Raw genomic sequence first — 23548 nt, 5'->3', positions numbered from 1 at the left:
ATGGGTCCACATCCGTGATGCGGAATGCCCACGGAACGGCACCTGTGTATTGTGTATACGCAGTAAGGCAACGGGGCACGTTTTGTGTGCAAGAGGCCTAAGTGTGCAGTTTCCCTACAGCGCCACCGCAGTTTGTGTACTGCAAGACAGGACAGGTCCTCCAGAGAGAGAGAGAGAGAGACTCTTTGTAGCCTAGAAATGAAGACCTAAACAAAGGGGCCGCCCCCCCCCCCCCCTTATTTTTTCAGAATTTTATGTTTGCGGACCTGTTAACTTTAATGGGCCTGTGGTCCACCTTTGGCGGCCAATAGTAAGACCTATTCTATCCTATTGTGGAACAGATGTACGAATGCAGAAAGCACACGGATGATCCGTGTTCTTTCCACATCTGTATAATGGCCTCAGTATCTGATCGGTGGAGGTCCGTCACCCAGGACGCCCGCTGATCAGCTGTTTGAGAAGGCAGCGGCGCTCGCGGTAGCCATGTGACGTCACGTTCATCAGTCATGTGGCCTAGGAGCAGCTCGGTCCCATTGAAGTGAATGAGGCTGAGCGTGATGCCAAGCACAGCCGCTCTACACTGGACTGCGCTGTGCTTGGTGAGCCGAGAGAAGGCCACGGCTCTCACAGGAGCGCTGGCGCCTTCTCAAACAGCTGATCGGCGGGGCGGGGGCCCCCACCAATCAGATACTGATGACCTATCTACAGCAGGCATGCTCAACCTGCGTGGTTGCAGGTGTTGCAAAACTACAACTTCCATCATTCCCGGACATCCTACAGAAGGGCATGGTGGGAGTTGTAAAACTACAACAGCTGGAGGGCCACGGGTTTAACATGCCTGATCTAGAGGATAGGTCTTCCTTATTAAAATCTCGGAAAACCCTTTTTAAAGTCAATTGGTTCGCAAAAAAAAAAGGTACATAGCACATGGACCGTATCCGTGTTTTGCTGATTCGCGTTTTGCAGGCTGCATATGGCCTTAAAGTAAGCTAGAATGCTTCCCTTCACTGACAGCAAGCAGTGTTTTGGTGAGGAACAAACAGAATCCGTCCAAACTCTCTGCCTCCCTTGCCTGGATTTTGGCCACCGTCGCATAACGGCAGTTTTCATGGGGTATTTAACATCGCACCTCACAATTATTGTAAAGTAAATATCCTTCATCCACCTACAAGACATTTTCGATCTCTCCTGGGTCCCGGAGAACAGATATTTTCTGGCAAGTGTTTACGCAGCTGTAATTTGCCCATTAACAGGGCCGAGCCTGTGACTGCGCTCGCTGTGAAGCATCCAGCGTTGTCGAATCCATGGGAAAACCTGGCTCTTTATATGTGGTGTAAACAGAAATTCACTAAAAACCGCAAACTGCTGGCGAGAGGACGGTCCACAGCTCCCCCCGAAAACCATCGTCCTGATGCAGAATCTTACATTACCTCATACATAGATTTTATTTTTATTCATCTTTATGCCTCTTGTTTGTGTTCCGTCGAGAGCCGCCACACAGATGTTTGTCAATTTCAATAAAGTTTTAAAGGCTTTGACTGCTGCTCCCTTCAAAGCCGCTCAATAAGTGACATGTGTTTGACATTACGGGAAACATTTGTTTTGCATATTTATAGCGGGTTATTACTGCTGTTTTTGCCTGCCTTGTCCTGTTTATAAGCGGCGGAGCGCCCGATACTGCAGGGCGGCCCTCCCAACTCCTGGCGGTTTATTATACCGCAATACGTGGATGATTATTAGTCAGTAGGGATTTGTGTACGTGTATACCTCTTAATGATGTTTATCTCATCTGGCGCCTGTAAAGCGAGGCTGAGTGATGGCAGTACGTAGCGCAAACCTGTACAGTATTAGTAATGGCGCCACACTCGTTCGTAGGTTGGGGGTGGTATCGCACTGCACAGTTTTTATTTTTTTATAGATGGATAAATTGGGGTCATAGAGCCAATAATTTTTTTCATAAATGGCGCCACTCTCGTCCTTTTGGGCGGTGCCTGGCGTTGCAGCTCACCCCCCCTTTCGCTAGACTTGGGATGAGGGCGCATTCACACGCAGTGTCCGTCTTAAATGCCCAAAGGAAGCCACTGTATAGGCACCCGTTGCGCATAAGCTCCCATTGTAAGGGCGCCTTCGCACGCTGCGGATTTTGTTGCAAAATTTGGTTATATACATCTGGATAGGGTTTGCAAAAATCCAAGTAATTAGCGCCCCAATTTTCAGTTGCGGAAAACTCAGCAACAAAATCCGCAACAGGGCGCCCTAAAAAGGAGGAGATATACCGCATCTACCGTTTTTTTTTCCCCATGGAGCAAAGAAAAAGGTATACTGACCTTTAAGAGTCTGGCAGGGGCCATAAGGACTCTCTTGTGGCCCCCTTTGGATGTAGGAAGCTCTGCGGATACGCTTGACATATGCTCCAAGAGCCTTGCCGGTGCATGCAGCAAATGGACACTGCAAAACGCAGCGTAAAACCACCCTGAGCTGCAGTACCAGATGCAGACTGTGACCGGGAGTGGCACTGTTTCTTGAAAAAAAGATTGTGAATTGCGAATAATATGTTTAAAGTGGTTGTCCCATTTAGACAAATTATCCACAGGATAGGGGGCAAGTGATCAGCAGGGGCCCAACCGCTGCGTCATTCAACTCTATGGGACTACCGTAGATACTTTGCGATCTCTGGCCGACCCTTAGAGTGGTGCCTGCTTCAATCAAATTGGGTGGGGGGAGCACAGACCCCCCCCCCCCCATTCTCGTGATCTGCGGAGGCCTCAATAGTCTGACATCTGCCAATCAGACGCTTATCCCCTATCCACAGGAATTGTCTAAATGGGTCAACCTATTTAAAGGGGTACTCCTATCTCAGCCGTTATCCGAATACCCATCATATACTGTGGCGAGGGTTGGCAGAGTTGCAGAAACAGCCGCGTGCTCCCATAAAAATGAATGGCAGCCATTAAATCCGCATAGCGTAGCCTGCTTGGCTGATTCCGTAACTTTGGACACTTTAGGGTGCATTCAGACTACCATACGTCTGGGGCCGCATCCGTTACGCAACTTAACGGAACGGGTGCGGACCCATTCATTTATATGGGGCAGCTAAAGATGCGGACAGCACACCGTGTGCAGTCCACAAAAAATATAGAGCATGTCCTATTCTTGTCCACAATAGGTATCCGTGTTTTGCACATCCGCAATTTGCGGACCGCAAAACACACTTGCGTTCGTCTGAATGTAGCCTTATTCTGATGCCTGAGATGGGAGGACCCCTTTACAGCTGTCCAAAAACACTGCGTATATGTAGACTTTTCCATAAAATAACAGCTGGCCTCAGCATTTTGTGCCTAAAACCTACCAAGCGCTGAGTGTGAATCCCGCCTTAAAGTGACAGCGTGAGATTTTTTTTTTCCGGAGGGGCAGTAAAAGTGTATGTGACGCAGAGGAGGGAGCGGGACGGAGTCTTTTTAATGAACTGATTGTATATTAATGAGCAGCCCGACAGGAGGGCCTCTGCCAAAACTCGGCAAGAAAAAGAGCCAACAATATCAGTTTGAACTTTGCACTCTCGAAGTGTGAAGTGATGTCGGTGAAAGGAGTTTACGGCACAAGCGCGGCTCCGCCGGCACCTTTGAAGCTCATTTTCAACTTCAATAAAACGGTGAAGTGTAATAATTCATTCTGGGGGAAAAAAAAAAATTTCCTCTTGGACTTGATGTGCGCTTCGCCGAGATTCCTACACAAAATGCGATAGTTATACTGACTGTCTGTTTGCAGTCAGTGAATGAAAGCACTGCATCCTGAAAACTTGTTGGGTTTTAGTGCTGCTGTTTTGTTACAATGTATCAGTGTAGTTATTAAGGCTACATGCACACCACACGTGTGTGTGGTTTTTTTTTTTTGGTTTTTTTTAAACGGCCATCACACGTCCGTTTTAAGACCAATGGTAGTCTATGGGGTTATTCATACTGCAGTTTTTTTGACTGTCGGTGAAAAACGGACGTCACAAAATAGAACATGTTCTATCTTGTCCGTTTTTCACTGACAGACTGCCCCCATACAATTGAATGAGTCAATTTTCAACGTCCGTTTCTCAGAAACGCGTCCGTTAAAAATGTCCGTTTTTAATGGACATATTTTTTTTCCACTGTCGCGTGCATGTAGCCTAAAAGTGGTTATCCAATAAAGGAACATGTTCTCCGATAGGTGAATAAAAATAAGTCAGGATGCCTTTGATACCTTCAAAATGGGAGTGTTTTCGTTCACTGACAGCAGTCGGGTATCTTGAAAGGCGAAGTGTATCATTCCTCTAAGGCCTCATGCGCATGACTGTATCTGGTTTGCGTTCTTCAAATTGGGGATCTGCACATTACGGATGCGGTCCTTGTGTGATCTGCATTTTTTTGCGGACCCGTTGACTTCAATCCGCAGTCTGCATTTTACAGATAAGTAGAGGACATGCTTTATCTTTTGCGCACGGACTTGCGGACTAGGGTCATCCCAGCTCCCATCCCTGTCGCTTCCAGTTTCTGCTGGTCCGGAAGTGTGATCCCGCATCTCAGGGACAAGACTAGTGCCAGATTATTAGATAAATCTGGATTATCAGACAGTCCTAGAATAAGCATACAAAAAACCCTGATTTTATAAGGGTGTGTTCACACATGGGCTCGTGGACTTAAAGGGGTATTCCGGTTGGTGAAAGTTATCCGCTATCTACAGGATAGGGGATAACTATTAGAACGGTGGGTTTCCTACCGCTGGGACACCCACCAATCTCGAACGGAGGCCCCGTACACCTGCAGCCCCCCTGAAATGGACGGATCGGCTGTTTGGGCATGCACGTGGCCGCTCAATTCATTTCATTGGGAGTTCTGGAGATGGCAAAGTAAGGCGCTTGGCTGTTTTGGGAATTCCCATAGAAATGAATAGAGTTGCCGCACGTATGCCCGACCGGACGCTCTGTTCATTTCAGGGGGTTTGCAAGGGGGTAAGGAGCCCCTGTTCTCGAGATCGGTGGGAGTCCCAGGTGTAGGACCCCCACCGATCTAATAGTTATCCCCTATCCTGTAGATGGGGCATAACGTCAACCAACCAGAATACCCCTTTAAATCCTCGGCATGTGGATGAGATTTCTGCATCTCCTTGAAAAGTTCTGCCTGTATTTCTGGCTGTGCATTGGAAAAAAAATCTCTTAAAATAAGCAGCATGTCGCTTATTTTTGTCGGAAACGCAGAGGATTAACCCTTTTGATAGCAGGCTGAGTTGTGCCCATCTGCTGCACAACTGCAAGAGAAATCAGAGGGTACAGCCGCGGAAATACAAGTGTGAACATAGCCTAAGACAGGCATGCTCAACCTGCGGCCCTCCAGCTGTTGCAGAACTACAAATCCCATCACTGCCGGACGCCTACAGAAGGGCATGGTGGGAGTTGTAGATTTACAACAGCTGGAGGGCCGCAGGTTGAGCATCCCTGGCCTAAGGCTGGTTTCACACGGGCGTTGCGGGAACATGCACAATTTTTCCGCGCGAGTGCAAAACATTGTAGAGAAGAAAGATAAAATGAATGCCTTAGCCCAAAGTCTGCTACTACTGTTTTTTTTTTTTTTTGTTTTTTTTTATCTGCTCGGTGTCCTGCGGCAAATGCTGGGAAATTCCAGATTTTTATTTTATTAAATTGCACAACTTTGTATTTACGGTAATATTGTGTGAAGTAAATCTGATTCTTCACTTTCTTGAAGTTTGGAAACATTTGGCACTCGTAGAAGTTTTGGAAAGACGGTAGGTCCACTGTCGCTTTGCACCTGGAAATCCCATTAATGTTGCCTGCGGCCATTTTCCGAGAAGAGGACTCGAGAAAGCTTGTCATGGAGAAGATCCGAAGTAAAGGCCCCCCCAGTTATTTCTGGTGCAGGTTCTGCAGACTGTCAGGGAATGATTTGCTAGGAGCGGGCCGGCCGGCTGTTCTTCTGATGGCGTCGCCTATAGGCCCGGCCTGTGCGCCTGAGGTCTCGCTGAGCTGTGGCTGGGTAATTATTCAGGACAGGTTTACTGTAGGGAGGTGTGAAGGCAGGAAGGAGTCTGGGGGGGAGGTGAAGGGATTTAAAGTGACTTCAGTGGCAGCCGGAGTAAAGTAATTGAATTCTGTTTGTTCCTGTGCTATGTGATGTGAAGCCGATGTTGGTACAAGATTCTGTGATCCTTGAGACCAGGAGGACAATCGGGAACTTTAGTAAAAAAGAAAAAAAGTTGTTATAAACTTTTTTTTTTTTTTGTCTGCCAGTTTACAGGGGGGAACACATTGAAAGGAGCATTTCCTCCTGATGTAAAGCAAAAAGACCTAATGATGGGGGTGACTACCAGTAATGGCTGCCATTATGAAAAAATTATGTGGAAACAGTAGGTGACTACTTGTAATGGCTGCCACTATCAAAAATTGACTTTAAAATGGGGGGTGACTTCCAGTAATGGCTGCAATTGCCCAAAAATTCATGATAATGGCAGGTGACCACAAGAAAGGGCCGCTATGATGAAAAAAATAAAAATAAATGATGTGGGAACGGTAGGCAACTACCAGTAATGGCTGCCACTATCAAAAATAACCTGTAAACGGTGGGTAACTACCAGTAATGGCCACTATTATGTAGATTAAAAAAATCGCCTAAATATAGTGGTTGACGGCAAAAAATGTCCGCTGTTATCATACAAAAAAAATTTAAATCAGCTGCTTGCACACTATAGGAAAAAGCGGCGGCCTATGTGTGCTCCGGCAGTCTGGGCCACTAAAGAGGCCGGTACTGTTCAAGCACAGCCACCAGTGATTGATTGCAGGGTGGTCGTAACCATGGAAACGAGCAGTGTATAATGTGATGGAAAAATGAATCCGGCCAGCAAAGGAGGCAATATGGACAATCGCAATACATTAGGAAGTGCCTTCTATTCACTTCCTCTACATGATAAATGACATTTTCTGAAGTGAGACCACCCCTTTAGTCATAAAATCAAATCACGCCCTTGGAACAGTGACGTGTACCCATTTAACATTTTTTATTTTTTTTGCGATAACACATTGCAGTTTAAGGCCTCATGCACACAACCGTGGTGTGTTTTTTGCGGTCCGCAAAACACTGATGGAATCCGTGCGCGTTCCGCAATTCGCGGAACGGCACAGACGGCCTTATATAACTGCCTATTCTTGTCTGCAAAGCGCGGACAAGAATAGGACCTGTTATGTTATTTTAAATTTTTTTTAAGCGGGGCCACAGGACGGAGCAACGGATGCGGACAGCACACTGAGTGCTGTCTGCATCTTTTGCTGCCCCATTGAAGTGAATGGGTCCGCACCTGAGCCCCCCAAACTGCGGCTCGGATGGGGACCAAAACAACGGCCGTGTGCATGAGGCCTTAATTAGCTTTTCAGTGTGGTTTTTAAGGGCTTGTAATAGAACAGTCCTATCCTTGTCCGTAATGCGGATGGAACGGACAAACGGATGCGGACAGCTTTTGCAGCCCCATTGAAGTTGGTCTGCATCCAACCTGCAAAAATTGCAGATCGGATGCGGACCAAAAAAAAAATAAGTTTGTGTGCATGAGCCCTAACTTTTACAGTGAGATGGAATAAAAAAATAAATAAAAAAAATATATATATATATAATAATCGCAATGAAAATGCACCCAAAACTGCATCTTCTTTTAAAGAGACATGCGGTATCCAAATGAGTTTTTTTATTTTTTATTGGTGGATGGTACACGGCTACCACAATTTTTATTTTTTTCTTGCTCTTCTCGTAGAATAGATAATTTCAGAACCATTTAGTTCATTGGGACCAAGTTATGTAGGCGTTAAAACCGAATTATGTGGCTGTCACTTAGCAGAAAATGGTAGCGGGCAAACAATGGCGAGCATCATAAATCACGCCCTCACCGCAGCGCTCAGCTCTATTGATATTTTTCTACCGCGTGTTTACCTAATGGGAGATATGCGCCGGCTGCCATCGTTGTAGGTCAGGCGGTGAGCAAAGATGAAAGGGAAGGAAGGAAAACTCCAGGCTTGTCGATAATCTCCATTGTGCAGAGGTGCAGTGGCAAATGATTCATGAAGGGGGGCGCTGACATGAGGCAGGTTTATGCAATCACGGTTGCACAGCCCTGGATAAATATTGACAGGCGAGATCTTGGCAGGCCTCTCATCTTATCCACCCATGAAAAGAAAAGATCTTTTCATTGGTGAATTGCTGTTGTTTGAAAGACCCTAGCAAGTTAGTGCAGGAGGAACAGTCGGGCTGTTGTGCGGTAAACTGCGTACAGCAACCTGCCATGTAGAGGGAGCAGAGGCGAGTTTGTGATGTGGCAGAACTCGTATTGCCAATATTACAAATCTGGCATTTTATAGAGGGCATTATTGGGGGTAAAATTGGAACACTGAGCCTCATTTAGCAAAACTGTCTAACCAGGAGAACTGGCTTTGTTGCCCCTAGCAACCAGTCACAGCTTTAGTTTTTTTCTTTCTTTAGGGAAATGAAGGCTGAGCTATGATTGGTTCATCTGGGCAACAAGGCTGCTTTGTACTGTAAGCTAGGCTCGGTATAATTGCTATGGGCAACAAGGCTGGTTTAAGAATTCAAATTGGGTTCTCATTGGTTGCTACGGACAAAACTGGGTTCAAACTGGTTGCTATGGATGGCAAGGCCAGCTTAGAAAGCCGCATTGGGTTCTGATTGGTTGCTATGGGTAGCAAGGCCAGTTTAAAAAGCAAAACTGGGTTCTAATTGGTTGCTATGGGTAACTAGGCTAGTTTAAAAAGCAGCATTGAGTTTCGATTGGTTGGTTGCTAAGGGTAGCAAGGAGAATTTACCAATCCAGCTTGGGCCCTGATTTGTTGCTGTGGGCAACAAGACCCATTTAAAATGGGGTTCTCATTGGTTGCCACAGTCAACAAGCACAGTTTAAGAATCAAAATTGGGTTCTCATTGGTTGCTATGGGAGACAACACCACTTTGAAAAGCAGCCTTGAGTTCTGATTGGTTGCTATGGGTAGCAAGGACAGTTTAAGTTTAGTTTAAATCAAAACTAGGCCCTGATTTGTCGCTATGGGCAACAAGACCCATTTAATAATTGGGTTCTCATTTTTAACTCCTGGCAAGTTCTGATTGGTTGCTATGGGAGATAAAGCCAGGTTTTTATGCTAAACCGTCTTGATATATAAGGCCCATGTCTAGTGCAAGGCCCAAGGGGACGGGTGTGCACCACCCCTCAGTCTGCACATTACTTGTTTTGACCAAAATGTTCCTTTTTAAAGGACTATTCGCATCACATATCACTTTAAGATCCTGCCTCTTGGACCCTCACAGATCCGGAGAATGAAGGGATCACAACACTGAATCGATGCTGCGGCCCCTTATTTGCTAGGTGAGGTGGTGGTCCCGAAGGACGGACTCCTAATGATAATAAAGTGATGGCATATGAAGCAGATATTCTTCATAGACAACCCCTAGCCGAACATACTGTTCTGCCTGGTTCGTGAATAGAATGCCAGAACTCCAGTTAGCACTGACAAGGAGAGGAGTAGGTGCAGATAAGTAGATGATGACTATAAACCTCCACATAATAAATGACCCTCTAATTCTGAACTGGGGCTTAACACGGAGAGTTGTCCAAGGTCACACAGACTTGGCCCTGTGCACTGCATTTTTAATAGATCCTAAAATCTAAAGCGGGAACTGATAAGCCCTAGACACGTGGCTGGGTAGCAGATGAAAGGACTGCTGTGGCTCAAAAACGGGGTATTTTTGGAAGGATTTTTTTATGTTACGAATGTGACAGATGACACATGGGGAAGACTGGACGTCGTTCACTCACCGGTGGGCCCGACCCTGCTATTATCACGCTTGGTTCCTTGCTAGAAACGTCATTTTTGTCCAGCTTCCCTCTACTTGTGTGTAACACAAGTTATAAAATGTTTTGTCTGCTTTCTTACCACAACAGCACCACACCGGACCACAGGTTGTGTCTGGTATTGCACTTCAGCACCATTCCCTTAAAGGGCATCTGTCAGCAGATCTGTCCCTATGACACTGGCTGACCTGTTACATGTGCGCTTGGCAGGTGAAGGCCTCTGTGTTGGTCCCATGTTCATATGTGCCCGCATTACTGAGAAAAATAGTTTTTTTTATGCAAATGAGCCTTTAGGAGCAACGGGGGCATTGCCATTACACCTAGAGGCTCTGCTCTGCTCTCTCTGCAACTGCCACGTCCTCTCCTCTTTGGATGTCAGATCCAGAAGTGATGACTCTTACACTGCCTTGTCCTGTCAAAGTGTGTGTGTGTGTGTGTGTGTGTGTGTGGGCACAGCAGATGCAGAGGGAGCTAAGCCTTAAGGTGTAACAGCAATGCCTCTGCTGCACTTAGTCTCATTTGCATATATTAAAATGTCATCTTTCTCAGCAATGCGGGCACATATAAACATGGGACCAACACAGATGCCTTCAGCTGCCAAGCGCACATGTAACAGGTCAGCCGGTGTCATAGGTACAAATCTGCTGACAGATGCCCTTTAAATGTTATAAGTTGCAATACCAGATACATCCTATGGTCATGTGTGGCGCTGTTTTTATTTTTTTTTGTAAAGAAAGCAGCAATTTTTTTTTATTCTAAAAATCTTGTGTGTGTCCGTGTCAAAACTTGTTGCGTCAGTGACTTGCTTGCTCAGTGATAACACTTGGCAACCAATGGTCAATTTTTCTTGGAACAAGTTAAAGAAGATATGGAAAAAAGGTCTTAGGTCTGTTGTGATGAGACCGTGTCCCTGTGAGAACACCGGTTGATCGGGGTATAAACAGAGAATCTTTAGTATAAGTTGTCAGTGGGTGAAAGTGGGTTTCTTGACCACCTGTGTCTGTAGAGAGCCATGGACTTAAAGGGGCTATCCCATGATTAATGAAAATCTGACATCCTATAGTACATGACAACCTCTTTCTAACAGAGCTAGGACCAGCCCTGTACCTCACATGGATCCAGAGATCTCCCCATTGCCCCGCTAGATAGACGTCAGCTCAGGGGGCGTGTCTTATCTGCCGCAGCTCTCTCCCTATTACAACTCAGGAGGCAGTTAAAGGATGAAACTGAGCACGTGCGACCATCTCGGTGAGCCGGACAAAGAAATAATAATTATTTTAAAAAAAACAGCAGGTGGCGCTATACAGATACATTTTACTGAAGCACTCACTGGCTATACAAAATTTTTAATCGCATGCAATTACAAAAGCATTTAGATCCAGGTGCTGGTTTGAAAACTGTAGAATATCTTTTGTCGGACAGCCCCTTTAACCCGTCCACAGAGAGAAGGCATGATAAAAACTATACTTGAAGGGTCGTGGGACTGGTTTCATAACCAAGACAGATACCTATTCTTTACAGACGTCTTCTTGCTAATTTGGAGGGCTACCCAGCCTCAGCACTTTTAACCTCCATATACATAATTCAGGAGAACCCCTTAAAAAAAAAAATGAAAACCGCAATACCAACCACTTCACTGCACAGAATCCTCTCTGTATTTGATTATGAATGGCTGTGGCCGGCGCTGAAATATTAGCACGGCAGATTATGGTAGACCACTGAGAACAAACTTTCACTGTGCTCCAATCATAGCTGATAAATCACCAGACGGCATTGGAAGCCTTAAATGTTTGCTTAAATTCTAAGACCTCTGGCGACGCGGACGCCCAGACAGATGCTTTTAAGATGGGAGTCGACTTCTGCAACAGCGACACATACGATGCAAATGTTATGCCGGCGGCTCTTGAAGTATATATCCTAAAGACATGATAGAGCTCGTAAAAACAGACAAGGCGGAAAATAATGTACTTTTTAAAAAAAAAAAATCAGTTTTTATTACTCGAGAAACCCGTAAACGTTTTTGTAACGCAGCGCTTCCGTTGTAAATATTAAGCGTGATGTTATTTCCCCTGGCACGTTATGTCCCATACATTATACTTTCATGCCCTCCTAATTTCAAACGTGCTAGAGGTTTTGCAAATTTGTGTAGTTCCACATCGACGGGTGAAAACGTGCGACATTTTCTTGACAGAGTGGGCATGCTGCGGATTTATCTGCAGCATGCCATAAAATCTGTGAGGATCTTGGCCCCGTGTGTGGACAGGGGTCTGAAATCCTCATCCATATGCGTAATACTGTAAATTGTCGTGGGCTTTTGGTGCAGAATCCACGCCAAAAATCTGCAATGAAATTCGTCACGCCTGAACATGGGCTAATTATCACTAAGGCCTCATGCACATGACCGTATCCACTTTGCGGTCCGGGAAACATAGATGTCCATGGTTTTTTTCTTTTCTATCTTTTTGCGGAACAAATGCACGGATGCATACAGCACACCAATGAATTTTTTTTTTTTTATTTGCGGAAATTAATGGGACCGTGTGCAGTCCACAAAAAATACTTTTTCTTCCCCGTATCAAATGCAGACCCATTCAATGATTTGGACAGCAAGCAGTGTCCTGTCCGTGCCCCACCCAAAAAAATAACAAATTTAACATGTCCTATTCTTGTCCGTTTTGCGGACACAATTAAGCATTGCTGACAAAGGGCATGATGTTCTGATCCACAAAATGAGGATCACAAAATGGATACGGCATTGTAAATGCCCCTTAAAAAAATCAGTAGGTAGGGTGATGTGTTAAGATCAGATTGATGTAAAAGGCAAACTCCATTGACGACAAGCAGTTGTCAGGAGCGTTATTTGCTCCCCTAGTTGTCACTCCTTGCGGTCCGCACGTTTCTTAGCTGTATTGCGGGCAGTGATCAATCTCTGTATCCTGAACATGTGAGACAATTTATCAAAAGGGAACAACCAATCGGAGCTCGGCTTTCATTTATTAACCTGCGGCCAGGTTTGGTGTCCGACCATTTTGATAAACGAGGCCCTGAGTGACCCCTTGTGGCGTACGTGTCGCCAGCTACAGAACTGTCGCCGCTCCTAACTTGTGCTGCTATTTTAAGGGACAGTTAAACGTGTCACCATTTTGACTCCCATGTGTTTTTGGTTTAGCATCTCGGTCGTATTGGATTATGTGTTTTTGACAAAACCAGACTTGGCGAGGAAATCAAAAATTAATTTTCGTGTTTTAGTAATTTTAGTTATTTTTGTGTATCTCGAGGGGAAAAAACCGCCTTTTAGGGAGAAATGTGCTATGGAAAACTTGACTCCTTTTTACGTGAACATTAGCTCTGTATTTATGGGTGTAAGAAAATAAATGGAAAGAATGTTTCTTTTAGTGAAAATTGACCAATTTCTTAGCGATTGTAAGGATAGTTCAGGGGGGTGGTGCATGACACACAACACCTTTTGATAGGTGTCAGGCCCCGCCCACCTCCCTGCATAACACACTATCAATTTTTCCTGCGGTGTTCATCCATCAGAGAGTTCTAGATGTGCCCCTAAGTTCGTAAAGGGGTTTCCCAGTTATGATTATATGCTCCGCTCCGACCAATGACTGGCTTCAGTGGTGACGTGCTGCATGTGCATGATCACGTGCTCCGCTCCGACCAATGACTGGCTTCAGTGGTGACGTGCTGCATGTGCATGGTCACGTGCTCCGCTCCGACCAATTACTGGCTTCAGTGGTGACGTGCTGCATGTGCATGGTCACGTGCTCCGCTCCGACCAATGACTGGCTTCAGTGGTGACGTGCTGCATGTGCATGGTCACGTGCTCTGCTCCGACCAATGACTGGCTTCAGCATTCATGTGCTGCATGTGGTCACATCATGGCTGAAGCCAGTTATTGGCTGAAGCAGTGCACGTGACTGCCGGAAGGAAACGGTGCGGGGACCGTAAGATAGAGGCAGCGCAGAGGACTGGATCGACGTGGAGCAGGTAAGTATGAATCTCCTGTTTCAGGGGGACATGCTTAAAAATGTTAATTACCAGAAAATCCATTTATGGGCTTTTTACCGCAGCGGATTACTTGCACGGCATCCGCTCGTGTGAAAGAGTGCCAAGCCCCGCTCCGGACAGCAGAGACACGGAGCATTAACATGATTTATAATGCTCTGTGCCTTTCTGTGATCTTTTTACTACAAAATCACAGTGACAACTTTCTCACTGTGATTTTGTAGTAAAAAGGCTCGTGTGAAAGAGCCCTAAAGGGGCTATGCCACCATTAAATGTTGTTTTCATATAATTCAACATGAAAAACTACTGACTTTTCTCATTTACTTTCTGTTACAAAAATGTTCCAGGTGTGAGATTTTATTTTCATAATCATAATGGCACCACCTGGTCTTTAATCTGTATAACAATGTACACATCCACATACTAAGGTGGACGCACATGCTCAGATCCATCCCTCAACTGCCACCAGCTATATCACCTGTTCATCTAAAAAGACACACCCCCTGTGCTGTGATGGGGAGAGAGCTGTATCAGAAAAGACACACCCCCTGTGCTGTGATGGGGAGAGAGCTGCAGCAGAAAAGACACACCCCCTGTGCTGTGATGGGGAGAGAGCTGCAGCAGAAAGAACACTCCCCTTGAGAGAGCGCCCTGAGCTACCAGCTTGAAATAAATCTAAGGGCTCTTTCACACTTGCGTTGTTCTTTTCCGGCATAGAGTTCCGTCGCCGGGGCTCTATGCCGGAAGAATCCTGATCAGGATTATCCCCATGCATTCTCAATGAAGAGAAATCCGTTCAGGATGCATCAGGATGTCTTCAGTTCAGGACCGGAACATTTTTGGCCGGAGAAAATACTGCAGCATGCTGCGCTTTTTGCTCCGGCCAAAAATCCTGAACACTTGCCGCAAGGCCGGATCCGGAATTAATGCCCATTGAAAGGCATTGATCCGGATCCTTCCTTAAGCTAAACGTCGTTTCGGCGCATTGCCGGATCCGACGTTTAGCTTTTTCTGAATGGTTATCATGGCTGCCGGGACGCTAAAGTCCTGGCAGCCATGGTAAAGTGTAGTGGGGAGCGGGGGAGCAGTATACTTACCGTCCGTGCGGCTCCCGGGGCGCTCCAGAGTGACGTCAGGGCGCCCCACGCACATGGATGACGTGATCACATGGCACGTCATCCATGCGCATGGGGCGCTCTGAAGTCATTCTGGAGCGCCCCGGGAGCCGCACGGGAAGTAAGTATACCGCTCCCCCGCTCCCCGCTCCTACTATGGCAACCAGGACTTTAATAGCGTCCTGGCTGCCATAGTAACACTGAACGCATTTTGAAGACTGATCCGTCTTCAAATGCTTTCAGTTCACTTGCGTTTTTCCGGATCCGGCGTGTAATTCCGGCAAGTGGAGTACACGCCGGATCCGGACAACGCAAGTGTGAAAGAGGCCTAAGAAGGGGGAGTTCTCTGGATCCATGTGCGGTACGGGGCTGGTTTTAGCTTTGTTGGAAATGGATTATCCTGCACTATATGATGTCAGATTATTATTTTTTTTTTGTATAGCCGTGTCATGGTTTTGGGGTATATCACTGTACAGTGAGGCAGATTTTCTGGTTTCTAGGGGTATATTCCATGATCCTTCACGGTTTCATGTTTTCAGCGGCAGAGTTCAAGCACTACACCATTACCTCCGTGCGCCAGCGTTTGTCAGACTGCATTATCCGTGATTTAATATGTCGTATGGATATTTTATTTGTCCATTAAGACTTCCTCACTACAATTCAAATCAGTAGTGACACGTTCAAGCTAACCTCATTATGTGGTTAACCGGTAATGTAATCTCCGACGAGCAAATCTCATTTTTGTCCTACATGTTATCAAATGAGGCTCAGAATGCACTGTCCGTCTATGCTTCACGTGACTTTTATTCAGATAGATGATTCGCAATCGATGCTGAATGGCCGCTAAGGCTTTTCTTTTATAAAGGGATTCATGTAACAAAGGAACGGTGACGGCGTGCGCTCTCCTGGACCGGTGTATCGGGAAAGCCTTCGCTCTAGATCGTTACAAAACAGGTTTCGGTGTGCGTGGATTATAATACAATAATGGCATCAAACATGGGAGGTCGTTATTGCATTGGACATGTATTGTACCAGGAGTCCGCTTGCTTATTGAATTCACTGCATTACCTACAGGGCTCACATGTTTTATAGAAAGTGGCTGTCAGTATGCATATGCTGAATACCGTGATATCCGCCCCATCCCTAAATTTAAAGTGTGTCTTTACCATCTCAATGGGTTTTCCGTAACGTACTGAGAACAGTTCTAAAATCTTGTTTGTGTTTTCACCACTAGGGGGCTGATCTGTATGCAGCTATTAGGGATGAGCGAATTGACTTCGGATTAAACATCCGAAGTCTATTCGCATAAATCTTTTTATTAGAATACCGTACGGAGCGAGTGTTCCGTACAGTATTCTAATGTATTGGTCCGATGAGCCGAAGTTATTACTGCGCGAAGTCTCGTGGGAATTCGGGTAATAACTTAAGAAATTAATTTCTACTGTAAAAATCCTTTTACCGAACTTAGGTTCGGTTCCAAGGTACCACTTGGGACGAAGTCGATTTGCTCATCCCTAGTGGCTATATAGGCTGCTGAAACGGCGTCTATACCTGTTGTTGTTGTTGTCATTCTCGAGAATAAAAAGTCTGCCTAGTAATCCCTTGAAAGGTCCAGGAGATTCATAAGTAGCAGATTTACAGAACAGAACCTTTTGAAGGGTGTTCCTATTAGGACAACTCTAGAGTCTAGACCATATGTCCTACTGCAGGAGTCGGCAACCTTCGGCACTCCGGCTGTTGTGATACTACAACTCCCAGCATGCTCCATTCATTTTTATGGGAGTTCTGAGAAGAGCAGAGCAAGTATGCATGCTGGGAGTTGTAGTTTCACGACAGCTGGAGTGCCTGAGGTTACCTACCCCTGTCCTACTGGGTCACATGGACGTCATAGAGAGGGGTTTCTTGATTGGGGCCCCCTAGCAGAGTGGCTTCTGCTGTGGAGGACTAGAGGAGTGAAACTATATACTACCAAGGATCGCAGCCATGCAGTACCCTATTTCTCCTGCAGTGGCCACTGCAGGCGAAATGTGCAGCTAGCATATGATCGCCAAGGGTCTCAGCTGGCAGACCCATGGTGATCAGCTAATCACTAGAAGGTCCTAATTTGCCGAAAGGGGTTCTCCATGTAGGACAATCCATTTCATGTCAGCCATTATAAAGACCGATGACTTTCCAAGGAGACTTGTGTCTTCCAAGGTTTTACTTGTTACTAGATTTCTGGAGATGAGACGTTGATCTAGGGAGTGATTCTGATTGGAGTCTGGAAGGAATTCTTTTTCCCTCATGCACTCAAACGTGTTTATCTTCCATTTGCGTTCCGTGTGTTTTTTTTTTTTCCGTTCCGTGTTTTTTTTTTTCCGTTCCGTGTTTTTTTTTTTTGTTTTTTTTTTTCACTGGTCCGTATGTGGAACCATTGATCTCAATGGGGCTAGCAAAAAAAAAATACAAAACTGAAATGACTGTTTTAAATTCTTTCTTTATTGAACTGAAATGACTCTGTATGCATTCAGTGTCCGCATACCCGTTCCGCAAAAAAAAAAAACAGAACATGTCCTATTGTCCGTTTTGCAGACAAGGACTGGTATTGTTACAGTGGATCCGCAAAAAATACGGATGCAACACGGACGTCACACAGATGTCGTCCGTTTTTTTTGCAGACCGCAAATTACATGCGGTCGTGTGCATGAGCCCTTTAAATGAGGAATATTCGCTTCCACCTCGCAGTTTTTTATTTTGCCTTCCGTTGGATCAACTGGATGGACGGATTAGTTTTTTGTTTTTTCAGCCTTATAAACTACGTTACTATTCATCCTCTAACTTATCATTAATTGCCCTCATTTTTCTAATGGCGTGGAAGTCGGACAAATGAGCCTGTCGGTGGCTAAACGCTCAGAGATTGATTTGTTTGACTCTCCCAACCAAAGAAAATAAATGAAAACAAAACACGGGCTAATCCGGTTGAATCTGCTGATTTAATTACCAGAGGACGCAGCATCCAGAGCATTTCATGTATCCTCATAGTGCCTTCTGTAATTGGCTTGTTTGCCGAAACTGAAAGAGGGGAAAAAAAAAAAAGCCTAGCCATTTCCTAAGTGCTCTTGTATAACAGCGGATCGTTTTCTCCATGCGATCCAGAATAATTGTCAGGAAGGTTTCTGCTGACCTCAGTGACTGCCATGTGCTGATTCGATTGCCTTTTCTCTCTTTTTATTTTTTTTATTTTCTTTTTGTAATTCTGACAGAAACCTGAGCCACAACAAGCTGGAGGAGATCGATCCGGCCGCCTTTGTGGAGCTGCAGGGTCTACGGGAAGTGTGAGTATTTTTCTCTAGCTTTTGCTGCACTTTTAGAGGAGATCTCTGGTGCATCAGCTGGAGGTTTGAAACGAAATACCCGGTCCCTGGGCGCCAGCTTCCCCTGCTTCGGTTACATCAGCAGATTAGGCTTTTTTAGGCCTCGGTATTTCTGTACACAGCGCTCTTCTTTACGCTTATTTTTACTGTATCAATTAGAGAAGGAGAGTTGTTTCTGTAATTGCCATAATGGACTTGGGCGTTCCTTGAGGTGTCTTCTTCTAGACTTAAACGGTTACTTCCGCCCACGGTACTACTTGGCCATGCGTTTGACCAGGGTGGGTTCACAATCCAGAGAGAGTTTTGGAACACTGGATGTTTTGCACCCTACGACCTCTCTGACGCTCCTTGAAGGGGTTGTCTCTCCTCAGCAAATGGCATTTATCATGTAGAGGAAGTTTATACAAGGCGCTTACTAATGCATTGTGATTGTCCATATTGCCTCCTCTGCTGGCTGGATTCATTTTTTCCCCATCACATTATACACTTCTTGTTTCCAGAGGTTTGTGACCACTCTGCAATCCAGCAGCGGTGGTCGTGCTTTTCCTATACCTTGCAAGCACGACCACCGCTGCTGGATTACAGGGTGGTCGTAACCCCTGGATATGAGCAGTGTGTAATGCGATGAAAAAAATAAATTAATCAAGCCAGCAAAGAAAGCAATATAGACAATGACAATACATTAGTAAGTGTCTTGAATGAACTTTCTCTACATGATAAATAATTCAAGACACTTACTAATGTATTGTCAAGTGTATAATGTGATGGGGAAAAAATGAATCCAGCCAGCAAAGGAGGCAATATGGACAATCACAATACATTAGTAAGTGCCTTGTATAAACTTCCTCTACATCAGGCATCCTCAAACTGCGGCCCTCCAGCTGTTGCAAAACTACAACTCCCAGCATGCCCGAACAGTCTACAGGTATCAGCCTACAGCAGGGCATTGTGGGAGTTGTAGTTTTACAACAGCTGGAGGGCCGCGGTTTGAGGATGCCTGCTCTACATGATAAATGCCATTTGCTATGGTGAGACGACCCCTATAAAGCAGAAATGGGGCACAGCATTACATCTATCAAATGCTTCATCATCGTTTTTGATCCAGCACAGCTACGCCAGGGGACACGGCACAGGATTGCCAAACATGAGTGATCGCACCAATAGTAGCCAGGTGGCCAATGGCATGTTCACACATTTGATGAGGATTTAGGCACAGATTCCATTCCTATATCTCCATAAAATCCTCCCATTCCACATCCTATACACACAAATGCAAACTTTTATACCCCATTCACAAGCTCCAGAAAAAAATCTTCATGGTTTTTTGTCCTTGCTGTAAAAATAAAATCCATGAGCATCCTTTATTAGTCTTGCCTACTCCACTTAGAGAAGCAGGGGATTAACCCCATTGAATAGGCCAGTTCTCATGTAGATGCGTTGGCACATTGGTGACAAATTCAGGTGTCTGCTTGGGAACCGTAGGCAAATCCCCCGATGTGTAGTCCAAAAATATTCTACAAATACCAAACTCTGGGTTATTTTTATAAGGTCTATTAAAATTTGCTCCTGGTGTGGTCAAAGTTCATGAATACAACATTAGGACAATGGTGGTGTCTTGTTGGCACAGATTTCAAAGTGCCCTAACCTTAGGTAAGTGGACAGAAGGGTACCATGACCCACCTGGTTCATCTAACCTTGTTGGGCTTACTAAGACTAAAGGGCATTTTAGGTTCATACTGCTCACGAGGAAGATAAATTGGGCCAGTCTTAACTTTTGCTCCCATATGGGCTACATAGAAGTTGTATGGGTTAAAGAGGACCTCTCCCCTCTCCTGACATGGCTGTTTTAATAGCTCCATGCATTCCCCATGTAATAACAGTTCTGGAGCATCTATTCTTATGTCTGTATGTTGTGCCATTCCTTTATTATTTCTACTAGAATTTATGAATGAATTACTAGCAGTCTGCAGTAAGGGTACAGAGGGGAGGTAACCAGTTTGGGGGGGGGGGGGTGCCTGCACAGTCTGAAAATGGCAGCACTGATTGGATAGAGTGAGTCTGTGCAGGTACACGCCCCCAACTGGTTACCACCCCTCTGTACCCTTACTGCAGACTGCTAGCAATTCATCCATAACTTCTAGTAGAAATAATAAAGGAGGGGCACAACAGAATAGATGCTCCAGAATTGTTATTACACAGGCAATGCACGAATCTATTAAAACGGGTATGTCAGGAGTGGTGGAAGGTCCTCTTTAAATATGCCAAAAATGACCCCATATTTTACTTTTTCCTTGGACTTGTGTGAGCTCTTCTATATGGCCAGATTGCCGTTTCTTCTGGCAGTGTGAGCCGTGGAAGCGGCAGGAAAACTGTCCTTGTTCTTTAGAGCCAAATGCTTTCTACACGGTCCTATAGAATATACGCTTTAGCCAGTATTCGAGTGTGGGAGAATCTGTCCCAAATCATATTGGCATAATAGCCAGTGAATGAAGTGTCCTTGTTCCTAATGGAAGTAGCAGACAATCATTTCCTCCCCATCTTCCATCTGGTCACGTTCTCTAATGACTGTGATTTATTAAACAAATGTCCCCTATGCCTTGTGAATGTGTCCGTTTTTAGAATGTATTATATGTCAGTGTTATGTTTCATTTCCCATACATTCAAGCAGGCATTACTTTTTAACTCTTTGTACGTTCAGTCACCAAGTTCCCCATAGACGTGGAGCAGCATAGCCGTTCATAGGTTTGCAAGGGTTTAGCATTCTAGGGCGCCTTCTCTTATGCTGCCTTCCTGCCCTAGGAGAGAGGGTCCTGAATATCTGATGCGGGACATTCATTGTCCAGAAGACCCCCACTCTCCACTTGGGGCATTGACCTGCTTCTACCTGCAAAGATCTACTGTTCATGTAATTTTATGTAGACACGTAAACTCGTGCAGATGAAAAGTTTTCATAGACTAATTCAGTGTCCAGAAAGTAATGGAGTGCCCCCTTCTCACCAGAAACCAGGAAAGCCTTATCTTTGTATGTATAGTGTTGCTATCCTGCCTTTTTTTCTTATTTATACCTCCAGCTGTATAATAGCACGCTCATCATTTTTCAAAAGGAGTTGGCCCATCTCGCATGTTGGTGGCATATCGATGGCATGTGCCACCAGTGTATGATAGGTGCAGGTCCCACTTGTGAAACCTGCACCTATCTGTAGTACAGAGCCCACAAAGTGAGGGAGAGCCTCCGTTCGTTTGTTTGGGAGTGCCGAAAATGGCCGAGCCACGCGCTCTGCTGTTTTCCCATAGAGAGGAATGGGAAGCGCACGGCCACCTCTATGGGGCAGACTGAAATGTCTGAGCCAGCCGGCTATTGTTGGCAGTTCCTTAGAAATGAATGGAGGGTGGCAGTGCACGTGCGATCTGCTCTCCCTCACTTTGCGATGTCCGTTCTATAAATAGGTGTGGGTCCCAGAGGTTGGACCTGCACCTATCAGACATTGGTGGCTCATCCTAGCGTCATGCCACCAGGGCATGAGATGGGCCAACCCCTTTAAATATCCCCGATCTAATAATGGTGAGATGTTTCTGGTGATTCTGCCCCAGTCTACACGGCACAGCTGAAAACTGAACGGCAAAAAGAAGAAAATACCAACGTGTTATGTGTGCACTTAATTTTTTTTTAATACAGTATGAGTAGTCACATATATAATAAATACAGGTCCTTCTCAAAAAATTAGCATATTGTGATAAAGTTCATTATTTTCTGTAATGTACTGATAAACATTAGACTTTCATATATTTTAGATTCATTACACACCAACTGAAATAGTTCAAGCCTTTTATTGTTTTAATATTGATGATTTTGGCATACAGCTCATGAAAACCCTAATTTCCTATCTCCAAAAATTAGCATATTTCATCCGACCAATAAAAGAAAAGTGTTTTTAATACAAAAAAAAGTCAACCTTCAAATAATTATGTTCAGTTCTGCACTCAATACTTGGTCGGGAATCCTTTTGCAGAAATGACTGCTTCAATGCGGCGTGGCATGGAGGCAATCAGCCTGTGGCACTGCTGAGGTGTTATGGAGGCCCAGGATGCTTCGATAGCGGCCTTAAGCTCATCCAGAGTGTTGGGTCTTGCGTCTCTCAACTTTCTCTTCCCAATATCCCACAGATTCTCTATGGGGTTCAGGTCAGGAGAGTTCGAAGGCCAATTGAGCCCAGTAATACCATGGTCAGTAAACCATTTACCAGTGGTGTTGGCAATGTGAGCAGGTGCCAGGTCGTGCTGAAAAATGAAATCTTCATCTCCATAAAGCTTTTCAGCAGATGGAAGCATGAAGTGCTCCAAAATCTCCTGATAGCTAGCTGCATTGACCCTGCCCTTGATAAAACACAGTGGTCCAACACCAGCAGCTGACATGGCACCCCAGACTATCACTGACTGCGGGTACTTGACACTGGACTTCAGGCATTTTGGCATTTCCCTCTTCCCAGTCTTCCTACAGACTCTGGCACCTTGATTTCCGAATGACATGCAACAGTCCAGTGCTGCTTCTCTGTAGCCCAGGTCAGGCGCTTCTGCCGCTGTTTCTGGGGAATGCGGCACCTGTAGCCCATTTCCTGCACACGCCTGTACACGGGGGCTCTGGATGTTTCTACTCCAGACTCAGTCCACTGCTTCCGCAGGTCCCCCAAGGTCTGCAATCGGTCCTTCTCCACAATCTTCCTCAGGGTCCGGTCACCTCTTCTCGTTGTGCAGCGTTTTCTGCCACACTTTTTCCTTCCCACAGACTTCCCACTGAGGTGCCTTGATACAGCACTCTGGGAACAGCCTATTCGTTCAGAAATGTCTTTCTGTGTCTTACCCTCTTGCTTGAGGTGTCAATGATGGCCTTCTGGACAGCAGTCAGGTCGGCAGTCTTACCCATGATTGCGGTTTGGAGTAATGAACCAGGCTGGGAGTTTTTAAAAGCCTCAGGAATCTTTTGCAGGTGTTTAGAGTTAATTAGTTGATTCAGATGATTAGGTTAATAGCTCGTTTAGAGAACCTTTTCATGATGTGCTAATTTTTTGAGATAGGAATTTGGGTTTTCATGAGCTGTATGCCAAAATCATCAATATTAAAACAATAAAAGGCTTGAACTACTTCAGTTGTGTGTAATGAATCTAAAATATATGAAAGTCTAATGTT

The 23548-nt window shown here is 45.2% G+C and overlaps 1 protein-coding gene across 2 annotated transcripts in view; it reads left to right on the top strand.

Moving 5' to 3' along the window:
- Positions 1 to 23548, top strand: part of LRIG1 (leucine rich repeats and immunoglobulin like domains 1) — a 90639-nt gene that overhangs the window by 19329 nt on the left and 47762 nt on the right. The window contains exon 2 of one of the 2 annotated variants that reach the window (XM_044302023.1): positions 18254 to 18325. The exons of the other annotated variant lie outside the window; for it this stretch is intronic. Coding sequence (XP_044157958.1) covers positions 18254 to 18325 — 72 coding nt within the window. The remainder of the gene's footprint in view (positions 1 to 18253; positions 18326 to 23548) is intronic. 2 annotated transcript variants of the gene reach the window in all.

Source organism: Bufo gargarizans, chromosome 7 (assembly GCF_014858855.1).
Source record: "Bufo gargarizans isolate SCDJY-AF-19 chromosome 7, ASM1485885v1, whole genome shotgun sequence".
Lineage (NCBI taxonomy): Eukaryota > Metazoa > Chordata > Amphibia > Anura > Bufonidae > Bufo > Bufo gargarizans.
Note: the sequence above shows the minus strand (reverse complement) of the source record. Positions and strands in the feature narration are given on the sequence as shown.